Source organism: Montipora capricornis, chromosome 1 (assembly GCF_036669925.1).
Source record: "Montipora capricornis isolate CH-2021 chromosome 1, ASM3666992v2, whole genome shotgun sequence".
Classification (NCBI taxonomy): domain Eukaryota; kingdom Metazoa; phylum Cnidaria; class Anthozoa; order Scleractinia; family Acroporidae; genus Montipora; species Montipora capricornis.
The window spans coordinates 37,868,167-37,888,166 of NC_090883.1; the positions used below are offsets into that span (position 1 = coordinate 37,868,167).

At 37.3% G+C, this 20,000-nt stretch overlaps 2 protein-coding genes and 1 long non-coding RNA gene across 3 annotated transcripts in view; 1 reads left to right on the forward strand and 2 right to left on the reverse strand.

Moving 5' to 3' along the window:
- Positions 1–713: 713 nt before the first annotated feature.
- LOC138041907 (14-3-3 protein beta/alpha-B-like) lies at positions 714–3,016 on the reverse strand. The gene has a single exon (XM_068887600.1). The coding sequence runs from the start codon at positions 2,940–2,942 to the stop codon at positions 2,205–2,207; it is 738 nt and encodes a 245-aa protein (XP_068743701.1). The 5' UTR covers positions 2,943–3,016; the 3' UTR covers positions 714–2,204.
- Positions 3,017–3,136: 120 nt separating this feature from the next.
- LOC138041897 (dynactin subunit 2-like) overlaps positions 3,137–20,000 on the forward strand; it is an 18,368-nt gene continuing 1,504 nt past the window's right edge. Inside the window, exons 1-18 of the mRNA XM_068887590.1 lie at positions 3,137–3,223; positions 3,427–3,495; positions 4,250–4,346; positions 5,232–5,392; positions 6,713–6,772; positions 7,803–7,823; positions 8,205–8,243; positions 8,707–8,747; positions 13,818–13,881; positions 13,977–14,048; positions 14,676–14,741; positions 15,439–15,483; positions 15,589–15,666; positions 16,799–16,870; positions 17,933–17,995; positions 18,361–18,400; positions 19,272–19,363; positions 19,998–20,000. The exon at positions 19,998–20,000 is cut by the window's right edge and continues 1,504 nt beyond it. Of these exons, the coding sequence (XP_068743691.1) occupies positions 3,185–3,223; positions 3,427–3,495; positions 4,250–4,346; positions 5,232–5,392; positions 6,713–6,772; positions 7,803–7,823; positions 8,205–8,243; positions 8,707–8,747; positions 13,818–13,881; positions 13,977–14,048; positions 14,676–14,741; positions 15,439–15,483; positions 15,589–15,666; positions 16,799–16,870; positions 17,933–17,995; positions 18,361–18,400; positions 19,272–19,363; positions 19,998–20,000 (1,122 nt within the window). The 5' untranslated portion in view covers positions 3,137–3,184. The remainder of the gene's footprint in view (positions 3,224–3,426; positions 3,496–4,249; positions 4,347–5,231; positions 5,393–6,712; positions 6,773–7,802; positions 7,824–8,204; positions 8,244–8,706; positions 8,748–13,817; positions 13,882–13,976; positions 14,049–14,675; positions 14,742–15,438; positions 15,484–15,588; positions 15,667–16,798; positions 16,871–17,932; positions 17,996–18,360; positions 18,401–19,271; positions 19,364–19,997) is intronic.
- The window catches only part of LOC138041926 (uncharacterized), an 11,433-nt gene continuing 9,374 nt past the window's right edge, over positions 17,942–20,000 (reverse strand). The window contains exon 3 of the long non-coding RNA XR_011130897.1: positions 17,942–18,075. This is a non-coding gene — a long non-coding RNA (uncharacterized lncRNA). The remainder of the gene's footprint in view (positions 18,076–20,000) is intronic.

Here is a 20,000-nt window from a genome sequence, read left to right on the forward strand (position 1 = left end):
GGGTTAGGCTACACCAACCCCAAAGTGCTTTTTGATTTATCAATTTTCCACACTTTGCTTGAGAATTTCTACTTCAAAGACTTGACCCTTTGCTTACTACACTGTTGACAGCGATCAACATCTTTACCCAAGTCAAAGAATTCAAAGAACAGAGGGTTTATTAAGAGCAAGTCACAAGGCAAACTTGTTGACGGTAGACACTCCTTTGCTGAGCTGTTTTCATCTTCTTCACTTACAGTCATCTAAGAATGGACACGATGGAAAAACATGTTCTTTGAAGTTTGAGTTTGGCAGCTGTTAAGAAAACTTTTGTGCACGATAGTTTGAAAGTATTTGAAGCATACATTATTATATCAGGGTCAATTTCTTAGAAAATCTTTGATATCCAGTCTTGCTGCCATTCTGGGTAAACTTCCAATGATTGAAGACAAAACTTGTCACGTTTGCAGTCAATTAGGGCATGTTTTCCTGTCACGTGTCCACAATTAGAGGAAAACAGTGGTAATAATTTTATTAGATCAAAAACCTTAAAATTGCCCAGCTACCATATGATGATGATGATGATGTCACGAACAAAATCTGAATCACAAAAAGTTCTTTATGCAGATTCACCGCATATAGAGTAATGAGATTCTCACTGTTACAAACAGGGACAGCGGTCAACCCTTTCAGATGAAAAAAAGGCATACTATACATAACAGGTAATACAAATCTCATTTCATAGCTGATTTATTGGCATCTAATGCACCACAACGGGCCATTCCATTTCATAGACACAACCCCTATACTCCTACATGTAGTATTAAGGGTGTGACCGTGTCTCTAAGGGTAAGGAAGATCAAAGGGCTGACATATTCCCCCCCCCCCTCCCACCCTTCGGAAAAAGCATGACAAAACCGATTGGGTTACCCCCTCCCCCTGGATTTCCAAGCCCCTCAATTGGGGGTGGGGGTGTGCATAATAAATGGAATGGCCCAACCTTCAACCCTAATCATCTCAGTTTAAGCACTGACAAACAATGTTTTACTCAAAATGAAACAAGCTAATGTGGTATAGTTGAGATGATTGTCTCAAACCTCAGTACATGTATCTTTAGGCTTGGCTTTGGAAGTTTGATTTATGGAAGCCATTCCCTGCTAGCAGAGGTCTTTTTTCGTTTGCATTCACTGGGCTGACAAATACAGGAAATGAGACCTCTGCTATGGGTCAAAACTCACTTTGATCCAAGCACCGCCCACAACCTTGGACAGCACTCTTTAAAACTGCATGCCCCAACATGTGTTCTGTTTGCTGCCTTTGACTTGAGCCCACTGTTTCCCATGCAATCCTTTACAGAAATTGTGCTCTTGCTAAATAGTCTGTCCTTAGACACCGTAAAATCCGTAAGTGGCCACTGGGCATTAAAAGGTTAATGAGGTAGAGTGAATCTAAATGCTGTTAAGTGAGCCTAACGGTCGCTAAGTTACCACCACGCACGCTCAACACAGTGAATTTCGACCCATGGCAGAGGTCTCTGTTCCCCATACTTGTCAGCCCAGCGAATGCAAAAGAACAGAGACCTCTGCTAGCAGGGAATAAAAGCCAAAGCACAGTTTTAGAAATTGGCCCTTCAGGTGAGATTCCAGTAGAATTATGAAAATAGCAGAAAGTGGGGAAAAGCAATAACATTAAATTGTGGCTCCACAGATTTTACAAAGTGTCACAAAAATTCACAAATAAACCCAGGACGGAATAAAAAATCAACATATTTAACTGAAGGGTCACATTCGCTTCCAGGAAATGTCCAAATCAACAGTGACGTAACCTTGATTTGTCAATAGAGGTTTTGCACGGCAGCCATGTTGCATGGCAGGAACAATAGATTCTTTTTCCCATGGGAGCAAATGTTCTTTCTAATGCAAAACATTTTCATTGTTCCTGCCATGCAAAACCTCTATTGAAGAACATCTTTGAATTTTCTACTCATGGAGCCGAATTTGATTGGCTTCTTCCAACATACCCTTTAGGACTAATATTCTATTGCAATTTATTAATTAATCTGATAAACATTAAGTTGTAGCCTACAGTTTTTGAAAAAAGACTCTTTAGCCAACGGTGACAATGAACACTGTTTCCAGAGAAGCCTTGTACAGTAGAAAATGTTCAAGTTTTCAGTCTTAAAACTAATAATTACAGCTTACTAAAAATTTCGCAACAGCTCTTGCTCAATCTCCTCCTTGTTCGTCCTGTTCATCGGCTTCTTGCTTCCAAAGCGTTAGATTATCTCGTAGCAGTTGCAATATCAAAGTGCTATCCTTGTAAGAGGACTCTTCCGTATTCTCGTTCTGTTCATGATCAATCATCTTTGCCATAGCCTTGTTAAAGGCACCCTCCGCCAGCTGGCATGCTTTGTCTGGGTCCCTTTCGATCTCATAGTAGAAAACAGAGAAGTTGAGAGCCAAACCCAGCCGAATCGGGTGTGTTTCTGCCAATTTGTCAGCCTTCTCTGTGGCTTTCTCGTAAGCTTCCTTCGAATTTTCTACTTTATCTTTATCGTCTGACTTAATCTCGACAAGATAGCGGAAGTAATCCCCCTGCATTTTCAAATAGAACACTTCGGATTCAGGTTTTTCCGCTAATTCCAGGAGTTTCGTCTTTATCAGGTCCAGGACTTCTTCGCACTTTTTCTCCAACTCGTTTTCGACATCTAGGCGATAGTTCTGAGCCAAACGCTTTTTATTTTCATCTTTTGCTTTCTCCTCTAGACTGTTGATAATTCGCCAGGCAGATCTTCTCGCACCGACTACATTCTTGTAAGCCACCGATAACAGATTTCTTTCCTCATCTGTAAGGTCCTCTTCGGTGTTTTCCACGACGTATTTCATCTCTTCAACCATGTCATCATAACGCTCAGCTTGTTCCGCTAACTTAGCGAGATCAACCTTCTGTTCTTTCCAAGCCATGACCCGCGTGAAGACGTAAATTTCCAAACTTTTACTACCTTCAACTCCCCTGATGAACGCTTATTTGAACGGACGGGAGCTGTCTTGATCACGTGGGAAAATCTGAACAAAATCTACCAATCACAGTAGTGAATAAAATCCGGGATTGTTTGGTGACATACACCCATCCCCCCGAAAAAAAGCGGGGGGAGGGTACGGCTACACGTACCTGTAACTTAGAGGAGCGGTTACTAGTATTAAACATGGCTGTTCGAAGTAAATATGCCGACCTACCGGGCATTGTAAGTTCTTTGTTGGCGTCATTTTGACTTTCTTTTGGTTTTCAATCACTGTTCAATCAAACCCAATCTTATTTAGTGGGGTACATTTCAAATCAGGGAAAACCCTCTAAGTTTTGAAGCGAAATATAACGTATTATTTCGACTGTCTTTCATTTCTCAAGTTTCAATTAGATAACTGCGAGAGTTTTCCCTGTATTTTTTAGGACAATGAATCAGATGTATTCGAGACTCCTGATGTTGTCGACAAAGGAGGAAATAGTGGTGATCCATCGGTAGGTGTAAAAACCGATATTGTGTTTCTTTTCGCCTTCATTGGTTAGATTACAGCGTTAAAGTACAGTTTAAACAATTTGAGTATCCTAAAGGGGTGGACTGAACTCTTCATTTTTATGCTTTTTTTACTCTCAAACTGTTCGTGGATTCTTCAGATCTGAAGATTGTATGGGGAGGCATAGATCACTTCACTTGAATTTTTTCTTAGCGAATATAATGAACTATGGTAAAATAAAATTAATGTATTCACACCACGTCTCAGTACCCCTCTACAGCATGAAATTTGTGAAATATGAACTATTATTTTTTCCACTATGTAGTGGTTGTGATCCTTATTTAGTTTTGTCATGGTCGAACTATGTCGCACTTGACCAGTATCCGCAAGACTGAAATGAAAAATTCCTCTTTGGAGCTTCCAAGATTTGAATGGAATCTTGAAGATTTTTCCCAAGTTGGTACGAAAAATGCATAATACTTGTAACTGAACAATAATTCATCAATTGCATGATGTAGTTTTCACTTTTCAAACACCATTTATTTTATGATAAAAGGGAAGTTCATAGCTAACTATTTGCTATATATCAAGGAAAGATCCACAGGAAATTCAAAATCTCGAGAGCAAAGTTCAAAGCTGGCACGCAGATTTGAATACTCAGTTCAAATTTGACGTAGCTTGACTGAAACAGTGGTTTCTGCATTACTTATCAGGTTTAGTTTGCAAAGTAGTTTTTTCTTGATCATTGTTCATTTAAGGTACAAAACGGAGATGAAAATGTACATTTGTTAAAGATTGACACCAATGAAGCATTTGATAAATTTAATGGAAAGTATTTAGATACAGCAGATGTTGGTGAGTATTTATGAAAATGATGTTTGTAATCTTTTGCAATCTGAGATACACTTGTTTTTCCCATTTATGCCGTGAATTGAAGTGAATTAAAACTATGCTGCAACTTAGATTGGCACCCCTATTGGTGATCAGAGTTACGTATTTTGGCCAGATATTAGCAGGGTTCACAGTACTCCTGGAATTCCTGGATAACTTGTTCTAAGACGTGTCCTGGAAAACTCCTTGAAAATTCAATAATTATTCTGGCTTCAACTCCTGGAAAACTCTTTAAATTTATTTTTTATTTAATATTAGTTGTAGTGCAAAAAAATTTTTTTTGAATGCAGATTGCAGATTGTAAATAAAAAAGCTGGGGAACTGAGAGGGTTGTCCAATACTCCGACATAATGAGATTCATGGCATGTCACAATAGACATCACAAAGTGTCCCCCAACCTTAATCCTCAAAAAATAGTAACACTTTTGCAAGACTTAAAGAGCGGGACACTTTGTGACACCTTGTGACACTTTGTGATGTCTGTTGTGACGTACCAGGAATCTCATTATGTCGGAGTATTGGACATGTATGGGAACTGATGATGAATTAAGAAGAAACGAAATTCATCAAGTTTGATATCTTGGATTTGTTTTGTTTATACCCTGGATAACTCCTGGAAAGCTCCTGGAATTTTATAATCCCCTGGTAGTACAGACCCTGTATTATCCATACATAAAGGGGTTTAAATTATATTTTCTAATCTTTGAAGGCTTGTGCCATTGTTTTGAAATGATCAACTAAGTGTTTTTGATGATCTTCTTTTATCTGTAAACAAATAACACAACAGCCATTATACCCGTGAGATTGGCAAGATCCAAGGATTCAAATACATATTTGGTTGTTTATCAGATTTCTCTGGAAGATCTGGTCCAAAGCGATTGAAAGGTTATGTTACTAAAACTGAGTATGAAATGTTAGAGGAAGGCACGACTAAGGAAACACCACAGCACAAATTCAACAGACTTCAACATGAAATAAGAGAGTTGGCAGAGGAACTTGAACAGATTAAGGTGTGTTTTTCCATTCACATAAATTAAACAATTATGCGTCAATGAAAAAATTTCATTGGAATAACAGATAGTGTTATTGATTATCTGTTATCTCATAGCCTAAGTAACAGTTTTAAAGATTTACTGTATTTTTTCAATGGTGACAAGGATATACTTGGTAAAAATCCAGTTGCTCCTTTTAACAAGTCAATCTTCAACCTTCTACTTCTGTGTTTTTGAAATATATGACTAAGGAGATGGTGCTTTCTTTGCTGTGTGTTACGGCAAAAAGATAACAACAGAAAGATAACAACTTTGCAATTCCTACATAACAGTTTATTTAATTGTAACAACTTCTAGTGGGAGTGAGCGACTACTCTTATTATAATCTAACTGCAATCAACACAATACTTTTTTACACTTATCTGACCACAAGCAAAGCACTGTCCTTTTCTTTGACAGAATTTCCCGAAGACTTCTTTCACAGTATCCTGGGAAACCACCCACAAACTTGATAGCAGTGTCACACACGAACGGGGAAAACCCTTCACTTGTTACACAATATCACTTGGAAATCACAGAAAGGGAAGAAGTCGTGAACCAACACCGACGACTGACTAGAGGGCCGCTTATATAGCTATCTGAAGAGAGTCTAGAAGTTTCCAAAAGCAACTAGTTTACAGTTGTTACAATAAAGTCTATTTTAAAACTGACGAGTCACAGTTCTAGAAAATTCCTATGACAGAAAGCTTTGCGTGACATAGACCTTTGCGAACTTTCTAGACAGTTCTGATCCTGCTAATGGTTGCATCTAGTACACGATGTATCTTTGATGATGATGCTGATAATGATGATAACAATCCAGAGATCTAAGACAATTCTTATGGATTGTTGTATGTACATGTAATAGTGCAACATTTGTCCCTAATTTTGTTTTGAAGAAGCTGGTTTGATGTTATTTTTTGTTGAAAATATTGTCAAGTTTGTTACATTTAGTGGTAAGGGGTAAGTACGCATTTCAACCTATTAGAGGTTTTTCCATAAAAAGTATGCCCAGCATTGAGTTTTTATTCAAACAAAATAACTGTATTGGAGTGAGGCTTGTTGATGTTAAATAAATGTGGACCCCTCTTCCAATAACGACAGTTACAGACCCTGTCAAATTCTTGGGATTTTACTTGTCAATAGGGATCGACAGTGTTAACTATTTGCTGGTCAGTGGCTGTGGAGAGGTGGTAGGCGAAGGGTCAATTAGTTTACAAATCGTTCCCCCCCCCCCCCCCCCTCTCTGTACAGTCTCTTGAGATTTGTCCTTTATCATGGTTAATTTTTTTCCTTCAGGATACAGTTGAAAATGAAAATGATGAAAAGAAGCTATCAGCAGTTTCCTTGGTGCTGGAGGTTTGAGCATTAAATGTCATTTTCACATTCTTGTGTAGGGGATTCATTGTAACAGTTGCATTAAATTTCGCTTTTAAAGGGGCGCTGTTGTTAACTCAGGACTGTGTAAAAACCTAATTTAGTACTTATTAAGCTCACACTAGTCTTATGACATTCCTTACAACATACTGACAAGATGTGAAATAATATATTTTATTTTATGACACAAATTGCTATTCGTATATAGTTTTTGTTGAATTTCTGGAGACGGTAAACTGGCCAGTTTTTCCTCGTTGCAATCCAGTTCCATCCTCTCCATCCTTGGCTGTAAGCAGCAAAGAATAGCTTCATTGCAAGTCAATCATTGATGAAATGATATATGAAATAGATCATATATGAACTGCGGATATGAAATAAAGTGAAGCTATGATCTTCGCAGTTATGAACGCAATTTTTGCAATTGCGTAGAGAAGCCTGAAAAATTCAAGACTTCAACGGGGTTTGAACCTGTGACCTTGCAATACTGGTGCAACTCTCTAACCAACTGAGCTATGAAGCCACTGACGTTGGGAGCTGGTCATTTGTGGGTTCTAATGTTCCCGTGAGGAATGAATCAACGATGAAATGATATATGAAATAGATCATTCATGAACTGTGGATATGAAATCAAGTGAAGCTATGATCCTTGCAGTTATGAATGCAATTTTTGCAATTGCGTAGACAAGCCTGAAAAATTCAGGACTTCAACGGGGTTTGAACTCGTGACCTCACGATACCAGTGTGATGCTCTAACCAACTGAGCTATGAAGCCACTGACGTTGGGAGGTGGTCATTTGTGGGTTATAATGTTCCCGTGAGAGATGAATGAACGATGAAATGCAGTTCATTATGATCTATTTCATACATCAGGGTCATCCTTAATCTATTTTATCAATAAATTCTCCATTGCTAACTTACTGTGTACTTTATGCAATTGTTATAGTTAACACAACAGTAGTCCTCAAAGTTGTCACCTAGGAAAATTGTGGCTTGTGTTTTCTTTTTATTGCAGGTTCAGACATTACAAAAACAGGTATGGTTCTCTACTATTGCAAAAAGAAAAAAGCAGATCTCAGGTGACGGCTCTAGTTAAAGTGTTCCCCTTTTTTAACTTTGTATCCTCCAGCTATGACCTGCAAGTTATTTCATGACAATGTTGTGGCTACTATTAATTTTTGTAATTTAATGGAATGTGATAATTAGTGACAGATGCAAAATGAAATGGGCATCTGCATGGAATCTGGATATTTTATTTACAATGGCAAGCAATAATATGAAAATCATGGCTGTCACTGTGATTTCAAGTCACCAAGTATACAAATCTAGAAGGCATAGTCTTTCTTCGTGTCTGTCTTTCCCATTGTGCACTTTCCTGTTTTAATTTTAGTTTTTAATTTGTTTTTAATTTAATTAGCTTGAAGACTTACATCTGGTCAATGTTCTTGGAAAGGAAGTAAGTCCCACGAAGGCATTTTAATTTCCTAAAACCAAAACTTTTGTAGGAGATGCATGACACTTTTAAACGAATAAACAAGTAGAGTGATATAAAATAAATATCAAAAAATGTCAGTAATTTTTAAAAAGATCACGGACGTTTCGGGTGAAGAAGGGTTCTACACCCGAAACGTCTGTGATTTTTTAAAAGATTACTAACACTTTTTGATATTTATTTTATATCACTCTACTTGTTTAATTTATTTTCCTGTTGTTGTTGTTGTTGTTGTTGTGGTTGGTTTTTCATTAACAACATCTAAGTCCATTCAAAAACTGTGTCCCCCTGAACCGGGCTTACCCACCTTTATAGATTTTATTCTGGCAAAGGCCAGACGATTTTACGCACAAAACTGGGGATGCGTTAGCTGTGAATGTGTTAGTTAGTTATAGTCACAGATTTGTTATTTTTTTCCTCATAACAGGCCTTAACTTTGGCATCTACTCCTCAAGCAGGATTGTCAGAGTAAGATGGCAATGATTATCACTATAACAAAGGAGACTAATGTCACGCATGCGCATTATCAATGGCAAATTCAATTTTATTTGCATTGTGATTGGTTGAAAACCTTCGAGACAGTCTTAGAACGCGGGAAGAAAAGATGTCGACGCTGTCGCTAGTTGTAGGTTTTATTGCATTCACTTTCAATGCTATCTATGCACTTGTGGTACAAATACCGAAAGAAGATGGACAAAAGCAAGAAAGACCTCGGCAATTCCTTCTACTTGAGAAAGTCCTTTATCTCGGATGAAACGAAACATGCTTAGATCGGCTGTTTTAGAATGATGCGGTGTGCTCAGACTTGTCAAAGAAATGCGCGAAGTTGGAAAAATTTTGCCTTATTTGCAACGCGTATGGTCATGATTGAATGTGCAAATCACAATATTGAATAATGTTACGTATTAAAGTAACTGGAACCGGCATTAAAATTTTCCACTGTGGTTTTTTCACGTGGATACCCGCGCTTGAAGTGCTTGCAAAACAAATTTGCCAGGTTGACGGGATTTGCTTATGGCGTGTCAGTGGTAAATGAGCTGGTAAACCGTTCAAAGGATGTCACAGCTTAAAATTTATCAATGAATGGAGTTAAGGTAAGTAACAGAAAAACATGACAGAAGAATTTCGTTTGTTCTCTCTTTTAAGCGAATACATTCTATCCGGACGAAAGAGTCATTTTGCAAAATGTCAATCGGTTTATAGCATTTTCTGTTTAAACCAAACTCTGTCATTAAGAGTACAGGACTTTTGTCTCCGACGTTGGTCCACGAAAAGCCGTCAACTGGTGATATTTTGTGAGCCAAAGATAAGGTTTGACTAGAGATATTCCCGGTAAAAGTGGCACAGCGAATACTGAACCCCGACGTTTCGACTTCTCCGTTTACCAAAGTGCTTTTCTTTGTCGACGAAACAGTGCTTGTTTTTTCCACCATCAAGTGATATTTTCTCGGGACTAAGACATCAAAAGTCTCTGTATTGTTAATGAGTGATTTTCATACCTTCTGGACATTTTTTTGTCTTTTCTCCTCTTGAAATGTGAACTACAACCGTGTATATTTGACGCGCAACTGAAATTTTCTTACCCCAAATCAGACAATGGCGTCAGTGTTCACGTTACTTTCGGTCAAATCTCAGCAAATATGTCTTTGTCCAGCGATCGCCATTAGTATGGAAAGCACATATTTGTGAAGAATCGAACTGCTTTGAAAGTTTTCCTTCAAAAGTGGCAGGGCGCACGAAAATGCCCTGTGAAAGTAAACCTAATGTTCATCGAAACTTGGCACTTTGTGATGCGTTGATTCAACTCTGGGTGAAATTCTTGAGATGCAATGCATTCTTAAATGCAATGTACTGCAAATAAGACTCTTGCTTTTATTGCAATAAATATTAGTCCCAGCTATTAAAAATTATACTTACCGTATTTACCCGTGTATAGGTCGATCCCATGTATAAGTCGACCCCCCATTTTTGATGGCAAAAAACGCAATTTCTTAATTTCTTTGTCATATTTCATGGGACACTAATCTTGTATTCTTCGATTTCTGGAAATGTGGATACACAAAAAAATCAGGGCCTCAAGCGCTTAATAGTTTTGTTGTTCAGCAGCTGTTGTATATGCGGCATTTTGTCCTTGAGTTTCGAAAAAGTTCTCTGAAAATCGAACATGTAAACCTCAAACTCACCTGTTTCGTTGTTCAAGGATAAAGGGCTTTAGAGGATAAACACAATGCAACATCACAGAAGCAGGAGTCAATCTTTGAAAATAACTTGCGAACGATGCGAAAATGTGCAAGGTTTAATTGGTCCTTGACTTACAATTTCTCAAATGACAAACAAAACAAAACTCATAAACCAAACAATACGAAGTTTGCAAAAGCATTTAAATCTGCCAGGTTTGTACAGGATAAAGAATAAAAAACAATCATTACCAACCAGCATTTTCACGCAAACACGAGTGACGATGCTTGCACGCAAACACGAGGTATTGCGTCAGGTTACTAAGCCGTTGAACGATCGTGTTTTATTCGAAGAAACAGAAATGCCTTATAGAGCTTTCCGCCTTTGGAAAACGAAAATTTCCAGTGTCTATTTCATATTTGTGCTTGTGAGTAACTCTGCTTCAACATTTAGAGTTGGACAAATCCTTTTTTATTTCAACTGGAATTGCTTACATTCGTTTTGAAGTCTTTTGTCATTCATTTGTAAGTCTTTTACAATGTACGTCAGCTTTTGTCCATTGCGTTCGTTATGCCCAAGACAACATTATTATGTTAATTTTGAGTAAATCACTTAGCTGGAACTTGGCTCAAAATCTTTGACCCGTGTATAAGTCGAGGGCGATTTTTGGAGCTTCTTTTGAGGCCATAAAAGGTCGACTTATACATGGGTAAATACGGTAATTACATAAAAAATGTTTAGTTAGTGTAGTAATATTTACAAATAAAAATGCCTGCTTACCACAACTTTGCACTGCACTTTTCGATTTGATAAATTTCTTACTTTAAATTTGGTGGAAACTGTAGTAATTGAAATTTTAAAGATATTTACAAACTGTATAGTAAAATTTACATGACAAGTAATTATTGTAAAATATAATAATTTTGTTCATGATGATTTACATGATAAGTAATTATACATTATATTTGTAAATAATGCATATTTTAAAATTTTCATTCCCTTGTGTGGCTGCCTTGCATGGGTGTGTGTGTCACTATTTGCACCTTTCTGCTTTTGGAATCCCATTTAATAAATAATACAAATATAACAATTCTTTAAACTTTGTACAGTGAATTATTTTACCTTTGTCTGCACATTCAACTTTTATGAGACATGTGACTGTGTGCAAGGAATGGCAGCAAAAATAAACAAAAACCAGGTCAATTAAATTTTTTGACACACAAAACAGCCATAATATTCAGGTATACCTTCTCTTCAATTTCTTCTGCAAGTTTTTTGCAGTTACTATAAGTTGCCATACACCAAGAATGAAGTAAAAAATAAATTTAATGAACACAAAATGGTGTGTGATGTTCCATCATCCTAAATCAAGGTATATTAATTACTTAACACTGTTGGAATCAATATTAAATTTTATTGGGACATATTAGTTATTAAATACTGGCTCAATTACTGATACGGTAATATTATTGACGTACTATATTTAATAATATTATAATATAAATCCCTTTCACCCCTAAACCGGCCATACTTGGTATTTTACTCTTCAATAGGGAACCCCCAGGGGTCAATGGGTTAATTAATAGACTAAAAACATTTAAGATCAATGGCTGCACATTTTGTACACTTTCATCCTGATGTAGATAAATTTACTTTATTCTCTGCAGTGAGATAGTAACTTACCACAAAAGTGAGCAATGAATATGAATGAGCATGAACTGCCCACATCGAAAGTAATAAGTAGTTAATATTGTATCAGAGTTCTATCACAAAGTCTCCTTTGCCTTTAATTGTCCTTTTAATTTTAAACATTGCACAGAAGACAAGACCTACTTTATGTATTTCCAGACATCCCAATTTTAATTGTACATTTAATGTGGGTGTAATTTTACATCTTCAAATGGTCAAGTGAAATTTTTACCTCCCCAAAGAGAACTCATTCAGAAAATTTCAGTACAACCTACAAGTCTGATGGCAGTGACCACATCATTTGTCACTATTGTATAGATTTCCTAAGAACATCAACATCACTTTTGAATATTCGCTGGTAGCATAAATGATGAAAACAATGAATAATTACCATGGCTAGACTTAATGGAGTTACCATAGATTAAGGACAGAATTATCCAATAAAGTAATAAACTGGAACTTCATTATTGACTCATTTTAGCATATATTATCAAACATGCCTTCATGATCAGTTGATGTATCTAAGAATAATGTTTTGGTTCCGTTAAATGAAAGTTCTTGAAATTTTTAAGGTAGTGTATCTTGAGAGTGTTTGCACATGAGATAAATGCAGTGAACCAGGTTGGCCTCAGACACATACACAAAATAGCGGCTGGTATTAAATTTCTGTCGACGTATCTGTTGAGATAAGATGTTCTTTCAAAGGACTGAGGACATCTCATAACTCTAAATGATCAATGAAAGAAAGCGAATGAAGTGACAAATTACTTCCTTCCAGCGCTGCATTCAAGTTGGATAAATCGAAGCCTGCGAGCTCGAGGGATATATTTCGCAACCACGTTAGATAGTACTCCCTTCCCAACAAAGGAATCCGGCCTTTGCTCGGGTCTTTTCGCACTTTGATCATTTGTTGTTCACTTAAATGGAGAAGTAAAGCTAAAAAGTATAAAAGGTGACTCGAAGCAACTTCAGAGGCGTTGCTTCCCCGAGCAGACTAAAAGGGCTGCTTACAAGAAGCGTAACGAAAGAAAAATTCCCACCGACTAAAATGCCCCTTGCAGAATCTTTCCCTGTCACGTAAACTTATAAATGACCTCCTTCAACTGGCAGAAGCTATATAGAACGATCGAAGAAGCACAGGTTGAAATCACCGCTTCGAAAGCCATCTTTGTTTATATTACAGCGTGCGGTTGGAAAACTGGATACTACAATTTTCAACAGCCAATCAGACAAAAGTCTCCTTTGTTTATCACTATAATATATATTTGTTATTCTCATTGCTACCCCTTGTCCCATTATTGTCATCTGTTATTGTTATGTTCATTATCTTTATTCTGAAACAGACACAAACTTAATGATTTTGTTTACTGTAGGCAAGTACAAAGCGGCTTTAACCAGAGGTCGTATGTAGAATAGGCTGAGTTTTAATCAATCTCCATCTGCCCTGGAGGGGTTTTCAACGGGTACTCTGGTTTTCCTCCCTCATCAAAATCGACACTCAGTCAATAACCTCCGCCTGCAGGCAGTTACCCTTGATGGGGATATCTTCTGGTATTCTTCCCTTTCATTTAAGTGAATGAATAAAGCAATTCCTCAATTCCAAAATTTATTTTAAACATGAAGCATAAAAATATTGTAAAGTTTGTTTTTTGGGTTTTGGTTCTCTTTCAGGCGCTTACAAACTCAGCTAGAAGCTTTCAAAATGTCTGATGCAGCTAGTGGAAAACAAGCAAAGGTGTGATCATGTACAAATTTCTCTGGCGTGTATTTTGGAAATTTTTGCAAACATTTGGACTGTATGGAAACGTTTTTGTTTGTTTTTGTGTTTAGGGAGATGACAGTTGTGTTACATATGAGCTGTTTTACAAACCAGAACATGCTAAATTCAACCAGCTATCAAAGGTGTGGATTGTATAATGTTGTGAGCAATGCAGTGGTCAGTAAAATCAAGGTGGCCACCACAACCATGAATCCTTGATAATTTCAGACAGAATCCGCCTGTTTGTTTTCGTAAAAACTGATAAAGTACTATCTGACTCATAAACATAATTTTACAACTCATGAGTCCTTCACGTTTCAGTTATTCTTTCTTCGCAAGTGTTTTTTGTTCCCAGAGTTCAGAGCATATTTACTGAACATTACATCATCTATAATAAAGCATAATTCGGAAAATGCGGAATAACAACATTGTCACACACGTTCCCACAGAACTCTGTACTTACATATAAACAGGCTAAAAGACAGCTACAAAACTAGGTAAATAAAACAGTTTCTAAATTTTTAATGTCCAGTAAGTTCAGCTTTCGACGCCCACCTAGCTACTTGTTTCCTTATAACTAATGGTCCCCTGCTCACTAATAATATTAATTTTATTTGCCTACCATCTGGAAATCTTACAGTAGCTAATTATAGCAATTTACAAATGTACAACTGTACCTTGCTATAATATCAGATTCGTATTTCATTATTATCATGTGACACTCAGTGAATTACATATCCAGAGTACTAAACTGCTGACTTTTCGTTAAGATTAGTGAAATGGAGGAGAGAGTACAAAAACTAGAGACTGTTTTGGGCAATGACCCTGGACAACTGGTAAGTATAGGTATTTCAATGTTTGCTTTTTGTTTTGTACCACAGAAGTATGACAGATAAAAGTCTGGACTTTAATCCTATTTTGTTTATTTTGGGGGAACATTCAGCCAATCTTGAGCAGGAAACAAGGCCTGAACTCTCCTAACTGTCACACTCCATTTTCTGTAAACTTAATGTAACGTAGACTAATGCAGAGAAATGCTTGGTCCTCTAAATAATCTTCTGCACTATAAACTGTTTGTATACATTTCAAATAGTACTTCATTTGACATCATACAAATGATGACATCTTTATTCAAGATACATACATACTTAATTGACCACTTCCCATAGGGGCTTTTCAGGGCCAGTGAACAACAATCATGACAGAACAGAACGTTCAATAACAACTGTTAAGAATCCCAACTGGCTGGCGGCAAACCAGTTGGCTATTTACAAGTGCAGCTGGGAAGTTGAACCAGGGACTACCAGGAACAAATTCAACCAGTGGTCAGAACGTGTCTTGAACCCGGGATCCCCAGATCTCAAGGCAAGCACCCTAACCACTGGGCCACGCTGCTTCCTAATATGTATCCAGAAGCCATTTACCATATTTTCAAGGGAAACCATTGTACATTGAAAAGGATTTCAGTTGGCATTCAAGCATCATATGTAACAGTCTTGAAAACAGGTTTTCAAAGTCTTTGTTTTATTGCAGTCTTCAATAACTGCTGATCTTGACACTAAGGAGAAACATTTATTGGTGAGAACTATTTTATTTTGTTGCCAGTTGTTCTGAAAAGAGCAATTTCATGATATTTGTATAATCCTTATTCATGATTGACAAATGAAGCATTTTTGTTGACAGGCTGCTGTTTCAGCTCTAGAAGCTAAAGTTGCATTACTGGATGCAACTCACATTGAAAATGTTGATGCACGCTTACAGGTAACAGTCCTTGATTTTAAAGGGGCTAGGTCACGCAATTTTAGGCAATTTCAGCACTGATCAAATGGTCATAGAATTAACTAAAATATCAAAATAACTGTTCAAAACTATAGAAGAACTCTAACAAAACACAGGGAAGCCAAGAAGGGACATGGATGGACAAAACTGGAGAGGATTGAAATGGATTGAATTTGGGTAAATTTGAAAAACGTTGGCCCACCTTTTTTCAAATTTAAATCAGTCTATATCAAAGTGTCATTTACAAAGCTTGAAAATCATTCTCAGTTGTTATGTTGCCGTGATTTTGCAAATGAAAGACTCTTGCTCTGCCAATTTGACGTTTAGAGCTCATAATTATTAACAAAATTAAACAAAATTACCTAAAATAGCGTGACCTAGCCCCTTTAATGGCTCCATATATCACATCTCTTTAAACAGTTCCCAGGTTAGTAGAATATTGAATCAAAATAATGAAAGATCTAGTGCTCTTTACTCTATCCAAAACTACTTGCTTAAAGTATATTTTGCCTAGTTTTCCTACATCAAACTAAATTACTGAACTAAATTTTAGTTTAGTAATATATATTGTAATTTACTTAGTAATATACATGACTGTTCCTCTCCCTCAGTTAGTTCTTCAGAGTCAGTGAAACAAATAATAAAAAAAAAATTGAACAGATTTACATGTAGAGAACTGAATCTGATTGGAGGCAGACCAGTTGGCTATTTACAGGCACAGCAGAGGAGTTGAACTTCCAGCAATAACTCAGATCAACTCCAGCTGGTCATTGGACCAGTTATTGAACATGAAATAATTATTATTTTAAGGTTCCCTGCTGTAACCAGCTGGAATTGCTGCTTCTCTTCCCTACTAATAAAAAGTTAGCCCTGTGTCTATTCACATCTCTTTGGCAAAACTAAGTACAGGCTCATAGAAATGTTGTTTTATTATACTGCATTGCACACACTATCTAAAAATGCTTAAGTGTATTTGACATGTACAGCTGAAACTTGCCACCATTTAGCATTTTAGTCCAAGCACTTTTGCAAAGTGATTGTTCTAATTCTTGGAATTTTATCTGGTAAATTTTCTCAACAGCTTTCTTTACACTGTACCATTTTTTGTTTTCAGGGCATCTTACACCACATCACTGTTCTGACAGAAAAAAAGGAGGAAACAGAAAATACAGCAAAACGTAACAAGGTAATGCCAAATAGTCAGACTCCTTCTCAAGCATTATTTTCATCTCTTTGATCTTCCACTGCCTAGTGTAACAGAGATAAACAGAATTCTTCTCCAAACGTTTAAGGTGGCCGAACACAGTTTTCGCACGCATTTTTGCTAACGCAATGCAGCGCGCGCGCAAGGACTGCAAAAAAAAAAGAAAACATACAGCAATCATTTTATTTGCCCAATGCTTCTGCTATCTGTACTATTTTTCCTCATAATTGAACAAAGTGTTTTGATGGTTTTAGTCTTTTATGAAAGGTATGTTAGAAAAGGTAACGATGCAAAGAACTCCACAATTCGCAGATTTTTCTTGTTATTGAAAGAACCCAGGTAAATGCAACGCATGCGTAGTAAGTTAAAACATTGCGATTGAATGCGGAATAGCTTTCTCGGAAATACGCCTATTTCTCGAGAACCACTCGTTAGGATTCAACGAAATTTAGCACGAAATTACTTTAGGACGTAAGTAACTGGAGCGTTGAAAAAATTTGAACTTTAACAGAGGAAATTCTAGATATTCCAGTGAACCTTCAACAAGGGATAATTAAAGATCTCTCTGTCAAATTGTTATTAAAATAGTGTTAACTTGTGAGCATCGTTACAAGCTTGTTGCATGCAAATTATAAAGAAAATCTAACGACCAGATTTTCTGCAAATAAACAAAACCGATTTTAATAATAAAGGTCTGTTTATATTTATTCATGTTGCCATGGCAACGGTACATACGTCAGGTTAACTATATAAAAACCGAGGTTCGTGTTGTTAACTTGCTTGCTACCAGTTTTGGCGACCAAAGGATCAAGTGTTTTAGAGAAAAAGGTAAATGAAACATAGGTATCAAAAACTGTGTTCAGCCACCTTAAAGCTTTTAAGTTATGTCACTGTGAGTTTATATAACCAATTGCGATTTATTTATGATAGCAATCTGTGAAATTTTTCCATTTTTCTAACCTTCCCTTAAAATTACATGTAGTTACTCATCCAACTTTCTCCCAAAATGAACCTGTTGGAAACTTTGGAATATTTATTTTTTAGGTGTCTGAACTTTATGATCTTTTGAGTAAGTGGGATTCCTTTGTAGATGTTGTTCCAGATCTGGTAAGTGTTTCATTGAGGTCAATCTGATTTACACCATCACCAGTTTGCACATCGGGTCATATCACATGAAAAACACCTTTCTGATAATGAAAAACATTAAAAGGAGAGTTACTGGTATTCATTATCCTATTCTGCAGTGCAATATTTCAAGGAAAGGGTAGATTTATGCACGCATTGTAATCGGTAGCCATAATATTACCTGGACAGACTAAATTTTGGGGAAAACACGAAACGTACCTGGCTCCATCAGAATATTTACATGTACATTTAATTTCTTACTCATATTTTGCTCTTTCATATGTCAGAATTACCTCATCTTGCAGCTTATGTGAATGAATTTTTTTTGGACTTTTTTAACTTTGTAGATATCGAGACTACAATCACTGAAATCTCTCCATGAGCAAGGTATGCAATCATCGTCTCAGGTCACATCTACACATAGGCATGCGCAGTATATTCCTGACCGTATCCGACAGAGCGCAAAAAGCGCTGATTGGCTAGAGGATAATGACGTAAAATGGCTTTGTTCGCGTAACTGTGCCTGCGCAAACTCGAAAGATTCGAAGTGATCGAAGTAAAGCCGAAGTGAAGAATATCATTCTAGCTTTTGTCAAATTTTGTGAAAAGTTAGACGAAACATATGCTAGATGCAAGAGGCTTTCTTTTAAATTTGTCGTCCGCCATTTTGAAAATGGAATGGTGGCAACACAAGTGTGATTCTAGTGCGCATGTCTAGCGGTTTTTGCCCTCTGTCACCGTATCCCCCTTGATAAAACCATAGACATCAGTATAGGTATTGGTATACATCTTAGAGCGGTTTTCAGTTGAGTGTCGAAAGTAATTAGCGAATTGCTTTGTTTTTGCGTTACTTCACTCAGTGATTGGTTTAAAGTTTTCACGCCACTTTTTCAACCAACCTGAAGTGAAACCAAAACCAATTGTGGCTCGCGTGTGCACATTTTGCCGCGCTTTGTGTCGGCTACGTGTAATTACTTCGAGTTTTGATTGGCTTACTGGATTGTCTCCGTCCCTTTTGATTCGCTCGAAGACAAACAGAGAATAGACAAAGACATTGTCCACTACATTATCAGACATGCAGGAATGCTCTCCAAGTTGGGAGGACATCACTACATTGTCAGACTAACAAAGATGGCAGCAAATCAAATTAATGGAGATTTTGTGTAAAATAAATGTGTAGTTGAGACTAGAGTGTAGCAGGTCTGGCTCAGCATGTGTTACATGCGAGTATTGATTTTTTCTTCCTATCATCTTGTAGCAAGTCACTTTGGCCAGTCATTGATTCAGCTCGACTCATCCCAGTCTTCATTGAGCAGCCAGATGCAAGGCCAGGCAAAACTGCTAGCCGAGGTTAGCTATTGTCCTCCAATCCGCAAGTTGCAAAAGCTTAATTTGAATATGTTTTCATTTCAGCCTGAAACAATGGACATGTTTTCGAGGTTAAATGTAATTTAACGGAGTTACCAACAGGAGAGCCTATGTGCCAGTTGTTCGGTTATGTGCGGCGTTGTCAGGTCGGTGCATGTACCGCGATTTCATAGCGTTGTTGATGTGTAGCGGAAGAAGCGTGTTTGCGGATGATTTTAAGCTGTTTCTTTGTCCTCTTCCTCTTTCACCCCCCCCCCCCCCCCCCCCTTCCGCCCCCATTTCCACTGTTTTTATCAGTGCTTGTCAGTGACACGGTGTTTTCTATGTTGCGTGGGGACTCATGACTGGGTAGCCAGTCTTGGGAGCAGGCTCCATCTATGAGCTGCCTGCCAGAAGTGGGAGCTCATGGATGTATCAGGCAGCCAACCTCAATTTGGTTGCCATTCGTCGCTCGAAACACGTACAGTTCTATAACACGGTGCGTTGCAACACGATGGAAAATAAACCGTTCGTTGGATCTCCTTCGCTTTCCTTAGAGTTATCAGTTAACAAGTTATTGAGCTGAATGTTTTAGAACCTGTCATTGTAAAATTGTTGTTGTCTTCTTTTGTTTCAGCTG

Excerpts from the sequence above, each read along its gene's own strand:
- LOC138041907 (XM_068887600.1), bottom strand. The coding sequence starts at position 2,942 with ATGGCTTGGAAAGAACAGAAGGTTGATCTCGCTAAGTTAGCGGAACAA.